We start from the raw sequence: 18,192 nt of genomic DNA, 5'->3' as shown, positions 1-18,192 counted from the left end.
AGCATGGACAAGGAAACCTCCTGCTGATTACCACCGACCGCCCTCCCTCAGCTGATGAATCAGTACTCCTCCTTGTTGAACACCACTTGGAAGAAGCACTGAGAGTAGCAAGGGCACAGAATGTACTCTGGGTGGGGAACTTCAATGTCCATCACCAAGAGTGGCTCGGTAGCACCACTACTGACCGAGCTGGCCGAGTCCTGAAGGCCATAGCTGCCAGACTGGGCCTGTGACAGGTGGAGAGCGAACCAACACAAGGGAAAAACCTACTAGATCTCGTCCGATGCATCTGTCCATGACAGTATTGGTAGCAGTGACCACCGCACAGTCCTTGTGGAGACGAAGTCCTGTCTTCACACTGAGGACACGCTCCGTCATGTTGTGTGGCACTACCACCGTGCTAAAAGGTATAGATTCAGAGCAGATCTAGCAGCTCAAAACTGGTCATCCATGAGGCACTATGGGCCATCAGCAACAACATAATTGTATTCCACCACAATCTGCAACCTCATGGCCTGGCATATCCCTCACACTACCATTACCATCAAGCCAGGGTACCAACCCTGGTTCAATGAGGAGTGTAGAAGAGCATGCCAGGAACAGCACCAGGCATACCTAAAAATGAGGTGCCAACCTGGGGATGCTGCAACACAGGACTGCATGCATGCTAAAAAGCAGAAGCAGCATGCTATAGACAGAGTTAAGTGATCCCACAACCAACGGATTAGATCAAAGCTCTGCAGTGCTGCCACATCCAGTCATGAATGGTGGTGGACCATTAAACAACTAACGAGTGGAGGAGGCTCCAAGAATATCCCCATCCTCAATGTTGGCAGAGCCCAGCACGCGATGCAAAAGACAAGGCTGAAGCGTTTGCAACCATCTTCAGCCAGAAGTGCCGAGTGGATGATCCATATCAGCCTCCTCCCAAGGTCCCCATAGAAGCCAGTCTTCAGCCAATTCGATTCACTCCACGTGATATCAAGAAACGGCTGAGCGCACAGGATACAGCAAAGGCTATGGGCCCCGACAACATCCCAGCTATTGTGTTGAAGACTTGTGCTCCAGAACTAGTCGCGCCTCGAGCCAAGCTGTTTCCAGTACAGCTACAACACTGACATCTACCCAACAATGTGGAAAACTGCCCAGGTATGTATTGTCCACAAAAAGCAGGACAAATCCATTCTTGCCAATTACCGCCCCATCAGTCTACTCTCAATCATCAGCAAAGTGATGGAAGGTGTCATCAACAGTGCTATCAAGCAGCACTTACTCACCAATAACCTGCTCACTGATGCCCAATTTGGGTTCCGCCAAGACCACTCAGCTCCTGACCTCATTACAGCCTTGGTCCAAACATGGACAAAAGAGCTGAATTCCAGAGGTGAGGTGAGAGTGACTGCCCTTGACATCAAGGCAGCATTTGACCGAGTGTGGCATCAAGGAGCACCAGTAAAACTGAAGTCAATGGGAATCGGGGGGAAAACTCTTCACTGGCTGGAGTCATACCTAGCACAAAGGAAGATGGTTGTGGTTGTTGGAGGCCAATCGTCACAGCCCCAGGACATCGCTGCAGGAGTTCCTCAGGGCAGTGTCCTAGGCCCAACCATCAATTAGCTGTGTGACAATATGATGTTGTGGCCATTTGGCCCATCGAGTCTGTGCCAGCTCTCCGTAGAGCAATCCAGTCAGTCCCATTCCCCTGCTCTATCCCCGTAGCCCTGCAAGTTTATTTCCCTCAAGTGCCTATCCAGTCTCCCCTTGAAATGAGTGTCTCTGCTTCCACCAATTCCAGGTCATCACCACTCGCTGCGTAAAAATGTTTTTCTGCACATCCCCCCTGTAGCTCTTGCCCAAAACCTTAAATCTGTGTCCCCTAGCCCTTGTACCATTGATACGCTTATCAATTACTTCATAAAAGGTGATGAGTCGAAGAAGAGATGATGAGTCGAAAGAAGAGATGAATAAGGCTTTTATTAGCTAAGAAGAGACCATGCTTCTTCGTGAGTGACTGAACAAGTCTGAACGAAACCCACACAGTGGTGGGTGGAGTCAGCTGAGGCATGCCTCCATACACAGCGCCACCCAGAGGTGGCAATATACAATACAGTGGTTTACCACATTCACCCCTTGTTTAATGTGAAGTCCGGCGGGGTGAAGGGTACTACAAGTTAAGTCTATCAGGAGGCCTTGTCTGACGTCCTGATCGTCGTGGTGGCGGCGGTGGTGTTGCAGCATCCGACGTCGGGTCTGGTGTCTGGGTGGTTGGCGAAGATTCCTGGGGCTTTGGCATGCCGTCTGCAGGGGTTGGGTTGGGAGGGGTGGTGGGGGATAACAGAGGTAAGGGGGATAACGGTGGTAAGGGGGATAACGGTGGTAATTCAGGGGTACCCGAGGGTGCGAGATCTCGTATGGAGACCGTGTCCTCCCGCCCGTCTGGGTATGTCACCCAGGCATACTGGGGGTTGGCGTGTAGGAGGTGCACCCGCTCGACCAGGGGGTCCGTTTTATGCGTCCTCACGTGCCTCCGCAGTAGGACGGGCCCAGGAGAAGTCAACCATGCCGGTAGCGAGGTTCCCGATGTAGACTTCCGGGGGAAAACGAACATTTTCTCATGAGGGGTCGCATTAGTGGCAGTACAAAGCAGTGACCGAATGGAGTGAAGCGCTGCAGGGAGGACCTCCTGCCAGCGGGAGGTCGGAAGGCCCTTAGATTTTAGTGCTAAGAGGACTGCCTTCCAAACCGTCGCGTTCTCCCTTTCCACCTGGCCGTTCCCCCGGGGGTTGTAACTGGTGGTCCTGCTCGTGGCGATACCTCTTGTTAGCAGGTACTGCCGAAGTTCGTCGCTCATGAACGATGAGCCCCTGTCGCTATGTATATAGCTGGGGAACCCGAACAGAGCGAAGATGTCATTCAGACACTTGATGACCGTGGTACTGGTCATGTCTGGGCAAGGGATGGCAAAGGGGAAACGGGAGTACTCATCAACTATGTTGAGGAAGTACACATTGCGGTCAGCGGAGGGGAGGGGCCCTTTAAAATCGACGCTCAGGCGTTCGAAGGGGCGGGTGGCCTTGATCAGGCTTGCTCTGTCCGGCCTATAGAAGTGCGGTTTGCACTCGGCGCAGATTTGGCAGCTCTTGGTCATGGTCCTGACCTCCTCGATGGAGTAGGGCAGGTTACGGGATTTGATAAAATGGAAAAACCTGGCGACCCCCGGGTGGCAGAGGTCATTGTGGAGGGACTGCAGCCTATCACTCTGCGCGTTGGCGCATGTACCACGTGATAGGGCATCTGGGGGCTCATTGAGTTTCCCTGGCCGATACAAGATATCATAATTGTAGGTGGAGAGTTCGATTCTCCACCTCAAGATCTTGTCGTTCTTGATTTTACCCCTCTGCTTATTATTAAACATAAAAGCTACTGAACGCTGGTCAGTGAGCAGGGTAAATCGTTTCCCGGCCAGGTAATGCCTCCAGTGACGCACCGCTTCTACAATAGCCTGGGCCTCCTTTTCGACGGAGGAGTGTCTCGTCTCGGGGCCCTGGAGGGTCCTTGAGAAAAAGGCCACGGGTCTGCCCGCCTGGTTAAGGGTCGCGGCTAGGGCGAAGTCGGAGGCATCGCTCTCCACTTGGAAGGGGATGGACTCATCCACCGCGTGCATTGCGGCCTTCGCGATATCGTTCTTGATAAGAGTGAAGGCTGCACACGCCTCTGGTGTAAGGGGGAAGGAGGTGGCTTTGATGAGGGGCCTGGCTTTGTCTGCATAGAGGGGCACCCACTGGGCGTAGTAGGAGAAAAACCCCAGGCATCTCTTCAGTGCTTTTTGGCAGTGGGGAAGGGGTAGCTCCATTAGGGGGCGCATTCTGTCGGGGTCGGGCCCGATGACTCCGTTCTCCACCACGCAGCCGAGGATGGCCAGGCGCTTGGTGTGAAACATACATTTTTCCTTATTGTACGTTAGGTTCAGCCGTTGGGCCGTACGGAGGAAATTTGCTAGATTAACGTCGTGGTCCTGCTGGTCGTGGCCGCAGATGGTGATGTTATCCAAATAGGGGAAGGTTGCCCGCAGCGCGTTCTGGTCAACCATTCGGTCCATCTCCCTTTGGAAGACCGAAACCCCGTTGGTGACGCCGAAGGGGACCCTAAGGAAGTGGTAGAGGCGGCCGTTTGCCTCGAAGGCAGTATACTGGCGGTCCTCATGGCGGATGGGCAGCTGGTGGTACGCTGACTTAAGGTCGATGGTGGAGAATACTTTGTATTGCGCAATCTGATTGACCATATCAGATATGCGAGGGAGGGGGTACGCGTCCAGCTGGGTGTACCGGTTTATGGTTTGGCTGTAGTCGATTACCATGCGGCGTTTTGCAGTGGTTTTAACGACTACAACCTGGGCTCGCCAGGGGCTAGTGCTACCTTCGATAATGCCCTCCTTCAAGAGCCGCTCCACCTCAGAGCTGATAAAAGCTCTGTCCCCGGCACTGTACCGCCTGCTTTTGGTAGCGATGGGTTTACAGTTGCGGGTGAGGTTAGCGAACAGGGGAGGGGGGGGGACTTTTAATGTGGAAAGGCTGCAGGTGGTTTGCAGCGGGCGATTTAAAAGTTGTTGGTTGCAGACTGTGAGTGGGGGGAGGGGTCCACCGTATGCTAGTGTGACACTCTTAAGGTGGCACTGAAAATCCAACCCTAGCAGGACGGCAGCGCAAAGACGGGGCAGGACTAGCAGTTTAAATTTTTGATATTCAGTGCCCCCTACTGACAGGGTCACCACACAGTAGCCGCTGATGTCCATTGACTGGGACTTGGACGCCATAGAAATGCGATGGTGCGTTGGCAGAATCGTGAGGGAGTGGCTACGTACCGTGTCGGGGTGGACGAAACTCTCTGTGCTCCCGCTGTCGATCAGGCAACTGGTGGCGCGGCCGTTTACCGCGATATCCATCATGGAGCTGGATAGATGGTGAGGGTGGCCTTGATCCAGCGTCACGGAGGCCAGTATGTGGCTTAGTGAGTCACTATAGTCATCCGCCGAGACGGTGGTCGGTTCCGGTGACGAAATGGCGGTTGAGTGCGTTGGATACGATGGCGGCGGATGCCATGCGGCCGGGGGTACACAAAATGGCGGATAAGATGGCTGCTCCCATGGCCCGCACGCTGCGCTGCTGGCTGGCTTCCCCTTGCAGGCGTTAGCGTAATGGCCTTTCTTCCCGCAGCCCGAGCAGGTAGCTGTCTTAGCTGGGCAGTGCGCTCTGGGATGTTTTAACTGGCCACAGAAATAGCATTTTTGGGCCTGGTTACTGGGCATCGAAGCAGTTCTTACCGGAGGCTGCTGTCTCGGTTGGGTCGCTGCAGCGGTTGGTGCCGGGGGCGGCGGTCCCGTGTCCCACGGTTTCGATTGCCATGTCTCGGCGCCGTTACGGGGGTATGCCTCGAGGTTTCGGTGGGCCTCCTCTAACGAGAGCGCAAGGGCAATGGCCGTCTTCAGGTCGGGTTCCTTGCTTTCTAGCAGTCTCTGCCGGGTGTGGTCTGACTGGAGGCCCCTGACGAAGGCATCACAGGCGAGTCCCTGCGCGTGCTCCACAGCCGTTACCGCTTTACAATCGCAGTCTCTGCAGAGTGCCAGTAGCGCCCGTGCAAATGCCCCTACCGATTCTCCCGGTTGCTGCCTGCGGGATCCCAAGAGGTGTCGGGCGTAAATTGTGTTCACTGGGCGCGTATATTGCCCTTTTAGTAGCTCGAGGGCCGCCACGTACGTATTAGAGTCCCGGATTAGCATATATACTTGATGGCTCACCTGGGCGGTCAAAATTTTCAGTTTGTGATCCTCCTCTGTAACCTGTGAGATTGCGAGGAAGGATTCAAAGCAGCTCAGCCAGTGTTCAAACTTGGCTGATGCACCCACATCTTGAGGGTCGAGGTCCAGGCGTGGTGGTCTGAGGGCTCTCAGCAATGTCTGCTGTATCCGTTGCTGTTGTTGCTCCTCAGGTGTCGCCATTTAACTTTTAGCTAATAAAATTGATACGCTTATCAATTACTTCATAAAAGGTGATGAGTCGAAGAAGAGATGATGAGTCGAAAGAAGAGATGAATAAGGCTTTTATTAGCTAAGAAGAGACCATGCTTCTTCGTGAGTGACTGAACAAGTCTGAACGAAACCCACACAGTGGTGGGTGGAGTCAGCTGAGGCATGCCTCCATACACAGCGCCACCCAGAGGTGGCAATATACAATACAGTGGTTTACCACAACCATCAACTAGTGGGAACAGCGTTTCCCCGTCTAGCCTAGCCAAACCCGTCATAATCTTGTACACCTCTATCAAATCACCCCTCAATCTCCTTTGCTCTAATGAAAACAAATCCAGCTTCTCCAACCTGTCCTTGTAGCTAAGATCCCCCATCCCCGGAACCATTCTGGTAAATCTCCTCTGCACCCTCTCAAGGGCCTTCACATCCTTCCTAAAGTGTGGTGACCAGAGCTTTCATGTCTGAAGACCTATATCCAGTGCAGTTTCTCCAATTCATTTCTGTGCTTCCAATCATCACTAGGGTTAATTTTGCAAGTGGTCTTTGCTACAATTGCCTCCTGCTGTGAGCAGCAGCTGTGGCTCTGTGGGTAGCACTCTTTGCCCTTCTGCGGCATGAAGGTCGTGGGTTCAAATCCCTCTGGTAGAACCTTGCCAGATCTAATATAGGCCTGCCTGCTGATTTAAATGAGCGAAAGCGCCTGTGCAGCGCCCTCTTTCCGGCGGTAACATCTGCAGGAGGCCGAAGGTCAGGTCTCAAGGATCAGTGCGGTGTTCTCAGGCAGTCACCTTATTAACAGTACATTTCCAAGTGAAAGACCGTGGCATAGATGTCAAATGGAGCAGAACATGTTTGAACGAAGAATGTTTTAATCCCTTTGTACAATTTGCAATTCGAGACTTTTAGTGGGGGCACACCAATTGCGTTATCACGATACAAAACAATGGAGAACCCGCCCCGCCTCCTCCCAATTCCCCAGACAGTGCAAATTGCTATTTCCCGTCTTTATGAGAGATATGGGGCTAGTTGAGAAGTTAAGATTTTCAATAAGAACGAAAAACCCTCTATAAATCTTACTGTTTCTCTGTTCAGCCGGTTCATCAGATTTTTCTTGAAATGAACTGGATTTTGATGAAAAGATCAAAAAATAAATTAAATTAATCAACAACGAAGGAAAAGCCAGCTCGATCTGGATCACATGAAATCATTTTTGCAATAAACTGAAAGACAATTGAAGTCAGTTATTTGGGTGTAACTTATTTAAAAGTAGCACGGTAAATGTGAATTGTGCAGAATGTTTACTGTACGGTTTATAGCTCACCACCACCGCCTTCTCCCGGCTCTATGTGCCGTCAATGGCTGCGTGCAACGACGTGCTTTTGAGAGGCCGGTAAGAGGAGCGGCGATGTCCACAATTGCTGGGCGTGCATCAATTGGCCGTTGCACGCCGGTTGACGTCGCACTCCTGGTAATTAAAATAGTTGCGGCGAACACAGGCAACGGCAGCGCCGCTGACCTGCCCAATATGGCGGCCACTGCGTTCCGCGCTGGAAGCGAGGCGGCTGCCATTTTTTTTTCCAAACTGGTCTTAACAGCCAGCGCTAAGGGTTCGAATTGCTAGGCCTTACTTTATAAATGTCAGGTTCAGTGATAAGACTTTTGTCATTTCTTTGCAGTGATGGAAAACTACAGAATACATGTCAATAAAGAAGATCTAAAGAGAACATCAGAACTGCTTGGGGTATCCATCCTCCTTTTTGTAATACGTTTTCATGCTGTACTTTTGTACTTAATTAAAATGCTAGTGGATCTTCTGCGGTGCTGTTCACGGTGAATTGGATGATGCCCTGATTTATAATGGCCTAGAAATTCGGGTCACCACGGGTGAGTACGTGCTGTGTACTCACCCGTAGGCCCAATGGAAGTGCCGGCTTCCTGCATGCACTGCGCATATGCGGGTAACTGGCACTTTCGTTCCCCTGAAAGCAGGGGTTAAGAGATCGAACGCGTGCGCAGGAGAGGCTGCGCGTGCGCATCGAACTTATGTTTTTTTTACAGGTTTTCCCAGGAGGGTAAGTCTCCAGCAGTTACATATTTAAAAAGCAGGCGTAAGGCCTGCTTTTTACAAGGTAAGTGGTGAATTAATTAAAATTAAAACATTTTTTCCACAGGTTTATTATTTTTAAATACTTTAAAGCAAGCTAAGTTTATTTTTAGCCCCGTTAGAAAATAACATTATTTTTTCAAAAATTTAAATTATTGTTTAAAATAGTTATTTCATGTAATTTATAGTTTATTTAAAAAATGTGATTTAAAAAAAAATTTATTTGAAGATTTAGTGATGTTTTGGGGCTTATAGGGCTAGATTTTCAGTTGCTTGCGCCAGCAGTTAGCGCCTTAAGAGAAGTGATTTTCGGGCGCTATGCGTGTAGCGCCTGGGCGCAGCGCAGTTTGCGCCCCGCCCCAAATTAAGTTGCCTGTTAGCGCCGGCGCAAAGTTTAGCGGCCGCCCGGATGCGCGCGCAGAAAATGACGTCACATCCTCGTGCAACGCCCTTTGGCCGCCCCGAATCCAAACTTCAGTCGGACCGCCCCATTGTGCGCCTGGCGTCCAGAGCGTTTGTAAAATGGAACGCAACACACCCTGGGGAGCGCAAATTAAAGGGCACTCGTACAAAAGGCACTCTGCATGTGTTGTGTGGAAGTAAGCTGTGTGTTGTTCTGAACGGTCTATTTATGTTTCCGGGCACCAATCATCATTATTCCTCCTCCTCCTCCTCCTCCTCCTCCTCCTCCTCCTCCTCCTCCTCCTCCTCCCCGTTTCTCCCCAGACTTTGCATTTGAAAAAAATACATGCACCCTTCCCCTTTAAGAGCTCATTGGCACCAGAGTGTCTGCCGTGCGCTGCGCCCGAGCTCGGGTGTTGCGCTCTCCACCGCCGGCTTAGCGCCTAAAGATACTAGTGGAACGCCTCTTTTAGCGCTCCACCAACCTCTTAGGGCGAAGCCACTGAATTTCCGGCAACGCAGCGCTACTTTGGGGCGGGCGATAACTTCGGGCGGGCGCTAAGCTTAGCGCCCCAAAACTGTCTATACTGAAAATCTAGCCCATAGTATTTATAAGTTTTGACAGCACTTCCTGTCAAACTTATGAATGGAGCATTCCCTGCTCCGATTGGCTCCCCATGGCCCACGTGGTCCCAGGGGACGCATCGAACTAACTGCGCCTCTGGGATATGCAAGCACTGCGCGCCGGCAGTTGGAGCAGGCCCAGGATCCGAATTCCACGGGGGCCCACAGCTCAACGGCCGGCGCGCAAGGTAAGTGCAGGTCGGGGGGCTTACACCCGCGGGAAGCCCTCGACCCGAATTTCTTGGCCAATGACGGCAACAGTACCATGCAAATCCTAATGTTGAGACTCGCTTGCTTCAGGCGGCCAGTCCTTTCGTGGCCACAAAGTGTAAATGTTATAAGTAAATACTGGCTGAGGTTACTCAGAGTTCAATTGCTTGGCCAGGGAACCTTGTGGTTGGAATGTGCTCCTCCGTTTCAGCTTGCAGCTCAGAGGCAACCAGCATTTTAAGATTGTTTTTGCAATTGTAGCAAAGTTTAACGTTTGGAGAATAACATCTGCGTGCATTAGTTGTACCACTGTTGATATCTAATATACTCGGGGTGAAATTGGGTGCCTTTGTGCCTCCCGTTAGCGGGACGCAAATGGCTTTGCGACCGGGCGTGGCGCTGACATCGACTCCCGCCACATTCGGTGGGAGTTTTGCGGCGGCGCTATGGCGGTGCGCCCCGATCTCCTTCGCCCGGAGATCGTGACGTCACCGCCGTGCACATTACCCTGGTAGCGCCCCGGAATCGAAATTGACTTACACAAGAAGTAAGAGCAGGAGTAGGCCATGCGGCCCCTCGAGCCTGTTCCGCCATTCAATAAGATCATGGCCGATCAGCGACCTCAACGCCACTTTCCCGCCCGATCTCCATATCCCTTAATTCCCCTAGAGTCCAAAAATCTATCTATCTCAGCCTTGAATATACTCAGCATTCACTGCCCTCTGGGGCAGAGAATTCCAAAGATGAGTGAAGAAATTCCTCCTCATCTCAGTCTTAAATTGCCGACCCCTTATCCTGAGACTATGCCCCCTAGTTCTAGACACTCCAGCCAGGGGAAACAACCTTTCAGCATCTACCCTGTTAATCCCTTTCAGAATCTTGTAAGTTTCAATGAGATCACCTCTCATTCTTCTAAACTCCAGAGAGTATCGGCCCAATCTACTCAATCTCTCCTCATAGGACAGCTCTCTCATCCCAGGAATCAATCTAGTGAACCTTCGTCGCACTGCTTCCAAGGCAAGTATATCCTTTCTTAGATAAGGACACCAAAACTGTGGACAGTACTCCAGGTATGGTCTCTCCAAGGCTCTGTATAATTGTAGCAAGACTTCCTTACTCTTATTCTCCAACCCCCTTGCAACAAAGGCCAACATGCCATTTGCTTTCCTTATTGCTTGCTGTACCTGCATGCTAGCTTTCTGTGTTTCTTGCACGAGGACACCCAAATCTCTCTGAACACCAACATTTGAAAGTTTCTCATCATTTAAAAAATATTCTGTTTTTCTAATCTTCCTACCAAAGTGAATAACCTCACATTTCTCTACATTATACTCCATCTGCCACCTTACTGCCCACTCACTCAGTCTATCTATATCCCTTTGCAGACTCTTTGGGCTGGATTTTCATTGAGGAGTCGGGTAGGAGGTGGGACTACAACTTTCGGGGTTGTAATCCCGCCTCCATCGAGTTCTAGCCAACCCTCGTGATTTTGACTTGATTGACCTTGTTGAGCTCACCCAGCGGGCTCAGCAGGCCAATTAAGGGCCACCCGGCAACAGGTGACGTCACAGATATTTATTTCATCTGTCAAGACCTTTTGACAGATGAAATATCAGCGTTCCACAGCTGTTTGAAGCTGTCAAACACTGACAACCTGTACTCCAAGTTAATTCCTTCCTGTCAGGATGATTTAGAGATCTCCCCGGAACAGAAAGCTGAATGCTGGAACTTTTGACAGATCGCGGCCATTCTGCTTTCTGTGCCGGTGAGATGAGGGACTCCCGAGACCTGAGGGAAGAAAGGCTGTAAAGGTATGTAACTGTAAGTAAAACTTCTTTAAACACTTTAAACACACCAAACACACTTACCTCTGCACTCATGCACCCATCACTCACCTGAACACTGGACATCTTGACCCCTCCAAGCCCTTCATCCCGACGGCCCGCCTCGCTAACTTGGCGTGGTTTGGAGCTGTCGGGAATCCCACATTTCAACAATGAAAATAGGGATTAGGCTAAAAACTGCCTGTTAACTACCTGTTAACAGGCAGTTAATTGGCACTAATCCTCTTCCCGCCTCGGGGAGGCGGGTCCCAGTGCGGGTCGGGTACCCGCCTCCTTTGAAACTGGCATGGAGGCAGGTTGGGGGCGGGGTGGGTTCGTGCCCCCCCGATTTCAGGATTTTAACCCCCCACACACCTCCAATCCCGCCTCCACGGCCCAATGAAAATCCTGCCCTTTGTCTTCTCCTCACAACTTACTGTCCCACCTAGCTTTGTATCATCAGCAAACTTGAATACATTACACTCGGCCCCTTCATCTCGGTCATTAATATAGATTGTAAATAGCTGAGGCCCCAACACTGATCCTTGCAGCACCCCACTAGTTACAGCCTGACAACTTGAAAAAGATCTGTTTATCTCTATTCTCTGTTTTCTGTCCGTTAATCAATCCTCTATGCATGCTACTATATTACCCCAACCCCATGAGCCCTAATCTTGTGTAATAACCTTTTATGTGACACCTTATTGAATGCCATTTGGAAATCCAAATATACTACATCCACTGGTTCCCCTTTATCTACCCTGCTAGTTACATCCTCAAAACACTCTAATAAATTTGTCAAACATGATTTCCCTTTCATAAAACCATGTTGACTCTGCCTAATCATGTTATGATTTTCTAAGTGCCCCGATACCACTTCCTTAACAATGGATTCCAGCCTTTTCCCGACGACTGATGTCAGGCTAACTGGCCTGTAGTTCCCTGTTTTCCCTCTCCCTCCTTTCTTGAATAGCGGTGTTACATTTGCGACCTTCCAATCCGCTGGGACTATTCTAGAATCTAGGGAATTTTGGAAGATCAAAACCAATGCATCCACTATCTCTTCAGCAACCTCTTTTAGAACCCTAGGATGTAGGTCGTCAGGTCCAGGGGATTTGTCGGCTTTTAGTCCCATTAGTTTATCTAGTACTTTTTCTCTACTTATATTAATTACGTTCAGTTCCTCACCCTCATTAGACCCTTGGTTCCCCACCATTTTTGGTATGCTTTTTGTGTCTTCTACAGTGAAGATAGATACAGAATATTTGTTTAACATTTTTGCCGTTTCCTTATTCCCCATAATAATTTCTCCTGTCTCAGCCTCTAAGGGACGAATGCTTACTTTTGCTACTCTCTTCCTTTTTACATACTTGTAGAAGCTCTTACAATCTGCTTTTATATTTCTTGCTAGTTTTTTCTCATTCTATTTTTTCCCTTTTTATCAATTTTTTGGTCAACCTTTGCTGGTTTCTGAAACTCTCCCAATCATCAGGCTTATTATTATTCTTTGCAACATTATAAGCTTCTTCTTTCAATCTAATGCTATCCTTAACTTCTTTAGTGGAAGTGGAGTGTTTGTTTCTCAATGGAATGTATTTTTGTTGAGAATTATGAAATATTTCTTTAAATGCTAGCCACTGCTTATCTACCGCCATACCTTTTAATCTATTTTTCCAATCTACCTTAGCCAACTCGCCCCTCATACCTATGTAATTGGCTTTGTTTAAGTTTAAGACTCTAGTTTCGGACTTAGGCAAGTCACTCTCAAAATTAATGTGAAATTCTATCATATTATGATCACTCTGCCCCAGAGGATCCTTTACTATGAGATTGCTAATGGACCCTGTCTCATTACACAATACAAAATCTAAAATAGCCTGTTCCCTGGTTGGTTCCATGACATATTGTTCTCGGAAACTGTCGCGAATGCATTCCATGAACTCGTCCTCCAGACTACCTTTGCCAATTTGATTTGTCCAGTCTATATGAAGATTAAAGTCCCCCAAGATTATTGCATTAACTTTGTTGCAAGCTCCTACTATTTCTTGATTAATATTCTGTCCAATGGTATAGCTACTTCCGCCCCCTGTAGCAGCGCCGGTCGAAAACACCGACAGCTGCAGGAGGTGCGCATCGGGCGGCCGGCCGCTCCGGGGGTGATGATTAAAGACGAGGTGGCCGATGTAAGTGGGAAAAAACTTACCTTTCCTGTTCTAGTTTTTTTTCGCGGGTTCCTGCCCGCGATCGATGAGCCCGGCACTCTGCTTGAGTGCCGGACTGATCGCACGGGATCACGGCTGCCTTGGTGGTCCAGGTAGGTACTTTTTAAATTGCAGAGCCTGCAGCGATGGCCCTTCCCTTTAAGGGAGGGAAGGAGCCTTTGAACGCGGCAGCGCAGCACGGCCCAGTGTGCAGCGCTGCTGAAGTCTCCGCCCCGCTCTCCGACGTTAGCGCCCTAAGAAGGAAGTGGTGCGCTTGATTTAGCCCTCCACTTCCCTGTTGAGCCACTAAAACTCAATTTTGTGGTCGCCGGCGCTAATTAGCGCTGGGCGATGTTATTGCCCCAAAATGGTTCATACCGAATTTTTCCCCCTTAGAATATAACATCTGTGTCTACTAGTTGTACCATTTTTAATATCTAGCTATAAAATATAAAGGCATTGCAATTTTTGAGTCACTCTTTTTATGTTACATTTGTAATAACGAAGCTCTATGTCAACATTTTAAAATTGCCAATTTGATTTGTCTGCTATCCAGTAATTGCAGGCCTCCCAACACTAGATGATATTGTGCTGCCTCCCCCGTTCTCATTTCCGCGCTCCTCTGCTTAATAGTTTGGGATATCTTAGGAGGGTTAATTCATCTCAGTAGATTGCCCTGATATCTTCTCCATTTTTTTATGCAGTTAATACTAAGATTCTGTCTCTTCTTTTTTGTTGCTCCCTGAATGTCAATAATGCCCTCCCCTGCAGACTGCTGTACAAAATATATTACTGCTCCGGCCAGGTATAATGAACGCGCCCTCTGCCCTGCAGGACCCTGCTGCTCCCTCCTGGTGTATTGAAACATATAAGATTGTGAAGGGGCTTGATCGGGTGGATGCGGTGAGGATGTTCCCAATGATGGGTGAAACTAGAACTAGGGGGCATAATCTTAAAATAAGGGGCTGCTCATTCAAAACTGAGATGAGGAGAAACTTCTTCACTCAGAGGGTGGTAGGTTTGTGGAATTTGCTGCCCCAGAAAGCTGTGGAAGCTACATCATTAAATAAATTTAAAACAGAAATAGATGGTTTCCTAGAAGTAAAGGGAATTAAGGGTTACGGGGAGCGGGCAGGAAATTGGACATGAGTCTGGGTTCGGAATGGTCATGGCCCTGTGGGTAGTGGAGTGGGCCCAGGGGCCGTGTAGCCTTGTTCTGCTCCTACTGTGTTCTAATTCTGTTAGATTTCAGGAGATGGTTTTATTCCTGTTCCTGGCTGGGGTGGAGATCGCCTTTACAGAAGGTAAGTACTGTAGAAAATATAGGGACAGAGTGATCTCCTGGAAGAATTTCGATCGCCTAGATGGGTCGGAGAGGAATTTCCCAGATTTTTTTCTCCCAAATTGGCCATTGGGTCTTTATCTGGTTTTTCGCCTCTCCCGGGAGATCACATGGGTTCGGGTGGATGCAGAGTGATAGAAAATTTGAGGTTAGGATCAGATCAGCCATGATCTTATTGAATGGTGGAGCAGGCTCGAGGGGCCGATTGGCCTACTCCTGCTCCTATTTCTTATGTTCTTATGTTCTTATGTCTTCTCCCAGCAGCCCAGCTTGGCTAAAATTCCTGCTCTCTCAACCCACTCCCTACTTCCTTTCTCTTGGATCCTCCACACCTTCTTGGGCCCCCGCTCCCTTTCGATCTATTACTTGCAGGAGTCCGCACTGGTTAAGATAACAGCTTCCACCCTACTCCCTACCTCCTGTTTCTTGGTTCTTACTCCCTCCCCCCTGCTGCGTTCTTCCCAGTTAGTTTGCACTATTGCATGGGGTTCAATTCAATGATTGTTTTTTTCCTGCCCCGTTCTTGGTTTTGAATTTCCTGTTGACGAGTGTTAGTTTATGTTTTTGTTTAATGAGTTGGCTGTTCAGTTCCCTGAGGTTCTACATTTTGTTTGTCGATTTAATTCCCCGTGTTGGGATCGGTAGAAAACAACAGGCAGAGACTTTTGTTTAAGCCAAAACAAAACGGCCTAGAAATTGGGTTGGGGCGCAAAAGTCGCCTGAGCGCAGGATTTAGCGCAGCGTTCGAGGCTTTAGCGATCGTCAGATATTCAGTTTCATTGCCCCTCGAGGGACACGGGGCGAGGCTCGAGGCGCTCCGCGTCCCTGTTAGGGCGCTGAAACTGAATATTGCAGCGCAACGTGCCGCAGCGCCACACGCTGCGGCACGGCACGCTGCGGTACTGCAGGCCTTCCTCCCACTGTTAAGGGGGAGGTGCCTGCAACAGCGCGATCCCCGCTCGCGAGTGCTGGCAAACGAGCCCGGCACCAAGGAGAAGTGCCGGGCTCTCGGGAAACAGCCGGCAATGCCGGGGGGGGGGGGGGGGTGGTGGTTAGGAGGCCGGGGACGGAGGTGCTGGCAGGCGGCCGCCGAAAAAGCGGCCGCCCCGCACCTCCAGCTTAACTTGCGCCGCTGCCGGCACAGTAAGGCCCCGTGAACCGGGCGTGGGTAGCGAACGGCGCAACTGCGGCGTTCGCTACCAAATATCACGAATGGGGCGCTGCGCACACCGATGACATCATCGGTGGCGGCGCAGCGCAAATGGCTAACGCCACCATTAGCGCCCCTGCTGAATATCGCGGGAGGCGCAGCCAGTGGTGCTACAGCCACTGACTGCCTCTTTAGGCGCTAACAGGTGGCGCTACTCACCCAATTTCTCCCCCAACGTGTCTTACTTTAATCACTCTCCACGAGGTCTGAAGGACTCAGCCCCGTGCAGGGGCTATGACATCATCACGCAACCAACGTCATGACGTCATCACACTACCGACGCTCTTAAAGGGACCCTGCACTGATAACCCAACCCAGCATGTACATATCACAACATTGCTATACATAGTGAATTGTGTTTAGGTACATATAACAGCATTGGTTATACATTGTGTTATTGTCCCTATGTGGTCTTCACCACATTGTACGTTTGTTTTCTTCGTTCACCCACTTAGTCCATTACTGGATTGCTTTACCTCTTCTTTGCCTTCAGTGCTATCCCAGCCCTGTTTATTTTGTATTGTCACAGTCTATTGAGGAACAACAACAACTTGCATCTATATAGCGCCTTTAACATCGTAAAACGTCCCAAGGCGCTTCACAGGAGTGTTATAAGACAAAAAATTTGATACCAAGTCACATAAAGCGATATTAGGGCAGGTGACCAAAATCTTGGTCAAAGAGGTAGGTTTTAAGGAGCGTCCTAAAGGAGGAAAAATAGTTCAAGAGGCCGAGAGGTTTAGGTAGAGAATTCCAGAGCTTAAGGCCTTGGCAGTTGAAAGCACGGCCGCCAAGGGTGGAGTGATTAAAATCAGGGATGCTCAAGAGGCCAGGATTGGTGGAGCGCAGAGATCTCGGGGTGGGGGGGGGGTGCTGTAGGGCTGGAGCAAATTAGAGATAGGGAGGGGCAAGGCCATGGAGTGATTTGAAAATAAGGATGAGAATTTTGAAATCGAGGCGTTACTTAACTGGGAGCCAATGTAGGTCAGTGAGCACAGGGGAGATGGGCGAACGGGACTTGGTGCAAGTTAGGATACGGGCAGCCGAGTTTTGGATGAGCTCAAGTATAACTAGTATTGCTATTTGGTATCTTGCAGGTACGACAGAAACAGCTGGAACAGGAGGCACATCAGGTGGCTGGAGAACAGTTCCGCTTGACCAGCAGCAATCAGCTTCGACAGGTAAGCTTTCGTTTACGAAGACAGGAAAGGCTTATTCAGCTCACCCAATCATCCAGGTCGTGAGCCAGGTCTGTGTCAGCTGTGGCTCAGTGGGCAGCACCCTCACCTCTGAGTCCGAAGGCTGTGGGTTCATAGTCCCCACTCCAGAGACTTGAGCACAAAAATCTAGGCTGACGCTCCAGTGCAGTACTGAGGGAGTGCTGCACTGTTGGAGGTGCCGTCTTTCGGGTGAGACGTTAAACCGAGGCCCTGTCTGCTCTCTCAGGTAGACGTAAAAGATCCAATGGCAATATTTCGAAGAAGAGCAGGGAGTTATCGCCAGTATCCTGGCCAATATTTATCCCTCAATCAACATCATAAAAAATGGATTATCTCGTTGATACCACATTGCTGTTTGTGGGAGCGTGCTGTGCGCAAATTAGCTGCCATGTTTCTTACATTACAACAGTGACTACACATCAAAACTTACTTCATTGGCTGTAAAGCGCTTTGGGGCGTCCGCTGGTTGTAAAAGGCGCTATATAAATTTAAGTCTATCGTTTTTTTCTTTTATGATCCAGTGCTCTATGTGACCATTTTCTGTGTTTTATTCCCCAGCCACATCTATCTTACTCTCTGCTGAATAAAATATCCATCCACTTCTCTTTTGAGCCTTAAAAAAGAAAAGGCTGAGGGGTGATCTAATAGAGTTTTTTTTAATTATGAAAGGTTTTAATAGAGTGGATACAGAGAGAGTGTTTCCACTTGTGGGGAAGAGCATAATGAGAGGCCATCAATATAAGATAGTCACCAAGAAATCCAATAGGGAATTCAGGAGAAACTTCTTTACACAGAGGGTGGTGAGAATGTGTAACTCGCTACCACAGGGAGTGGTTGAGGCGAATACAGGTAGACTATCCTTTATCTGAAAACCTTGGGACCAGCTGTGTTTCGGTTTTCGGAATTTTTCGGATTTCAGAAGGTTTTCATCTCCGTATCTGACAACAAACACTGTTGCTTAGCAACAGCTTGTAAACACTCGGGCCCTGCCTTGGAAGCATCTCTGAAACTGTTGCTAAGCTACAGAGACT

At 49.5% G+C, this 18,192-nt stretch overlaps 1 protein-coding gene across 1 annotated transcript in view; it reads left to right on the top strand.

Moving 5' to 3' along the window:
* The window catches only part of LOC147123966 (DNA polymerase nu-like), a 75,663-nt gene that overhangs the window by 15,049 nt on the left and 42,422 nt on the right, over positions 1–18,192 (top strand). Inside the window, exons 5-6 of the mRNA XM_086002692.1 lie at positions 7,702–7,766; positions 17,039–17,122. Of these exons, the coding sequence (XP_085858818.1) occupies positions 7,702–7,766; positions 17,039–17,122 (149 nt within the window). The remainder of the gene's footprint in view (positions 1–7,701; positions 7,767–17,038; positions 17,123–18,192) is intronic.

The sequence above is a fragment of the Somniosus microcephalus genome, chromosome 1, assembly GCF_052327205.1.
Source record: "Somniosus microcephalus isolate GS21.2 chromosome 1, FLI_Smic_1.0, whole genome shotgun sequence".
Taxonomy (NCBI): Eukaryota; Metazoa; Chordata; class Chondrichthyes; order Squaliformes; family Somniosidae; genus Somniosus; species Somniosus microcephalus.
This window is presented reverse-complemented; position numbering and strand designations above follow the sequence as displayed.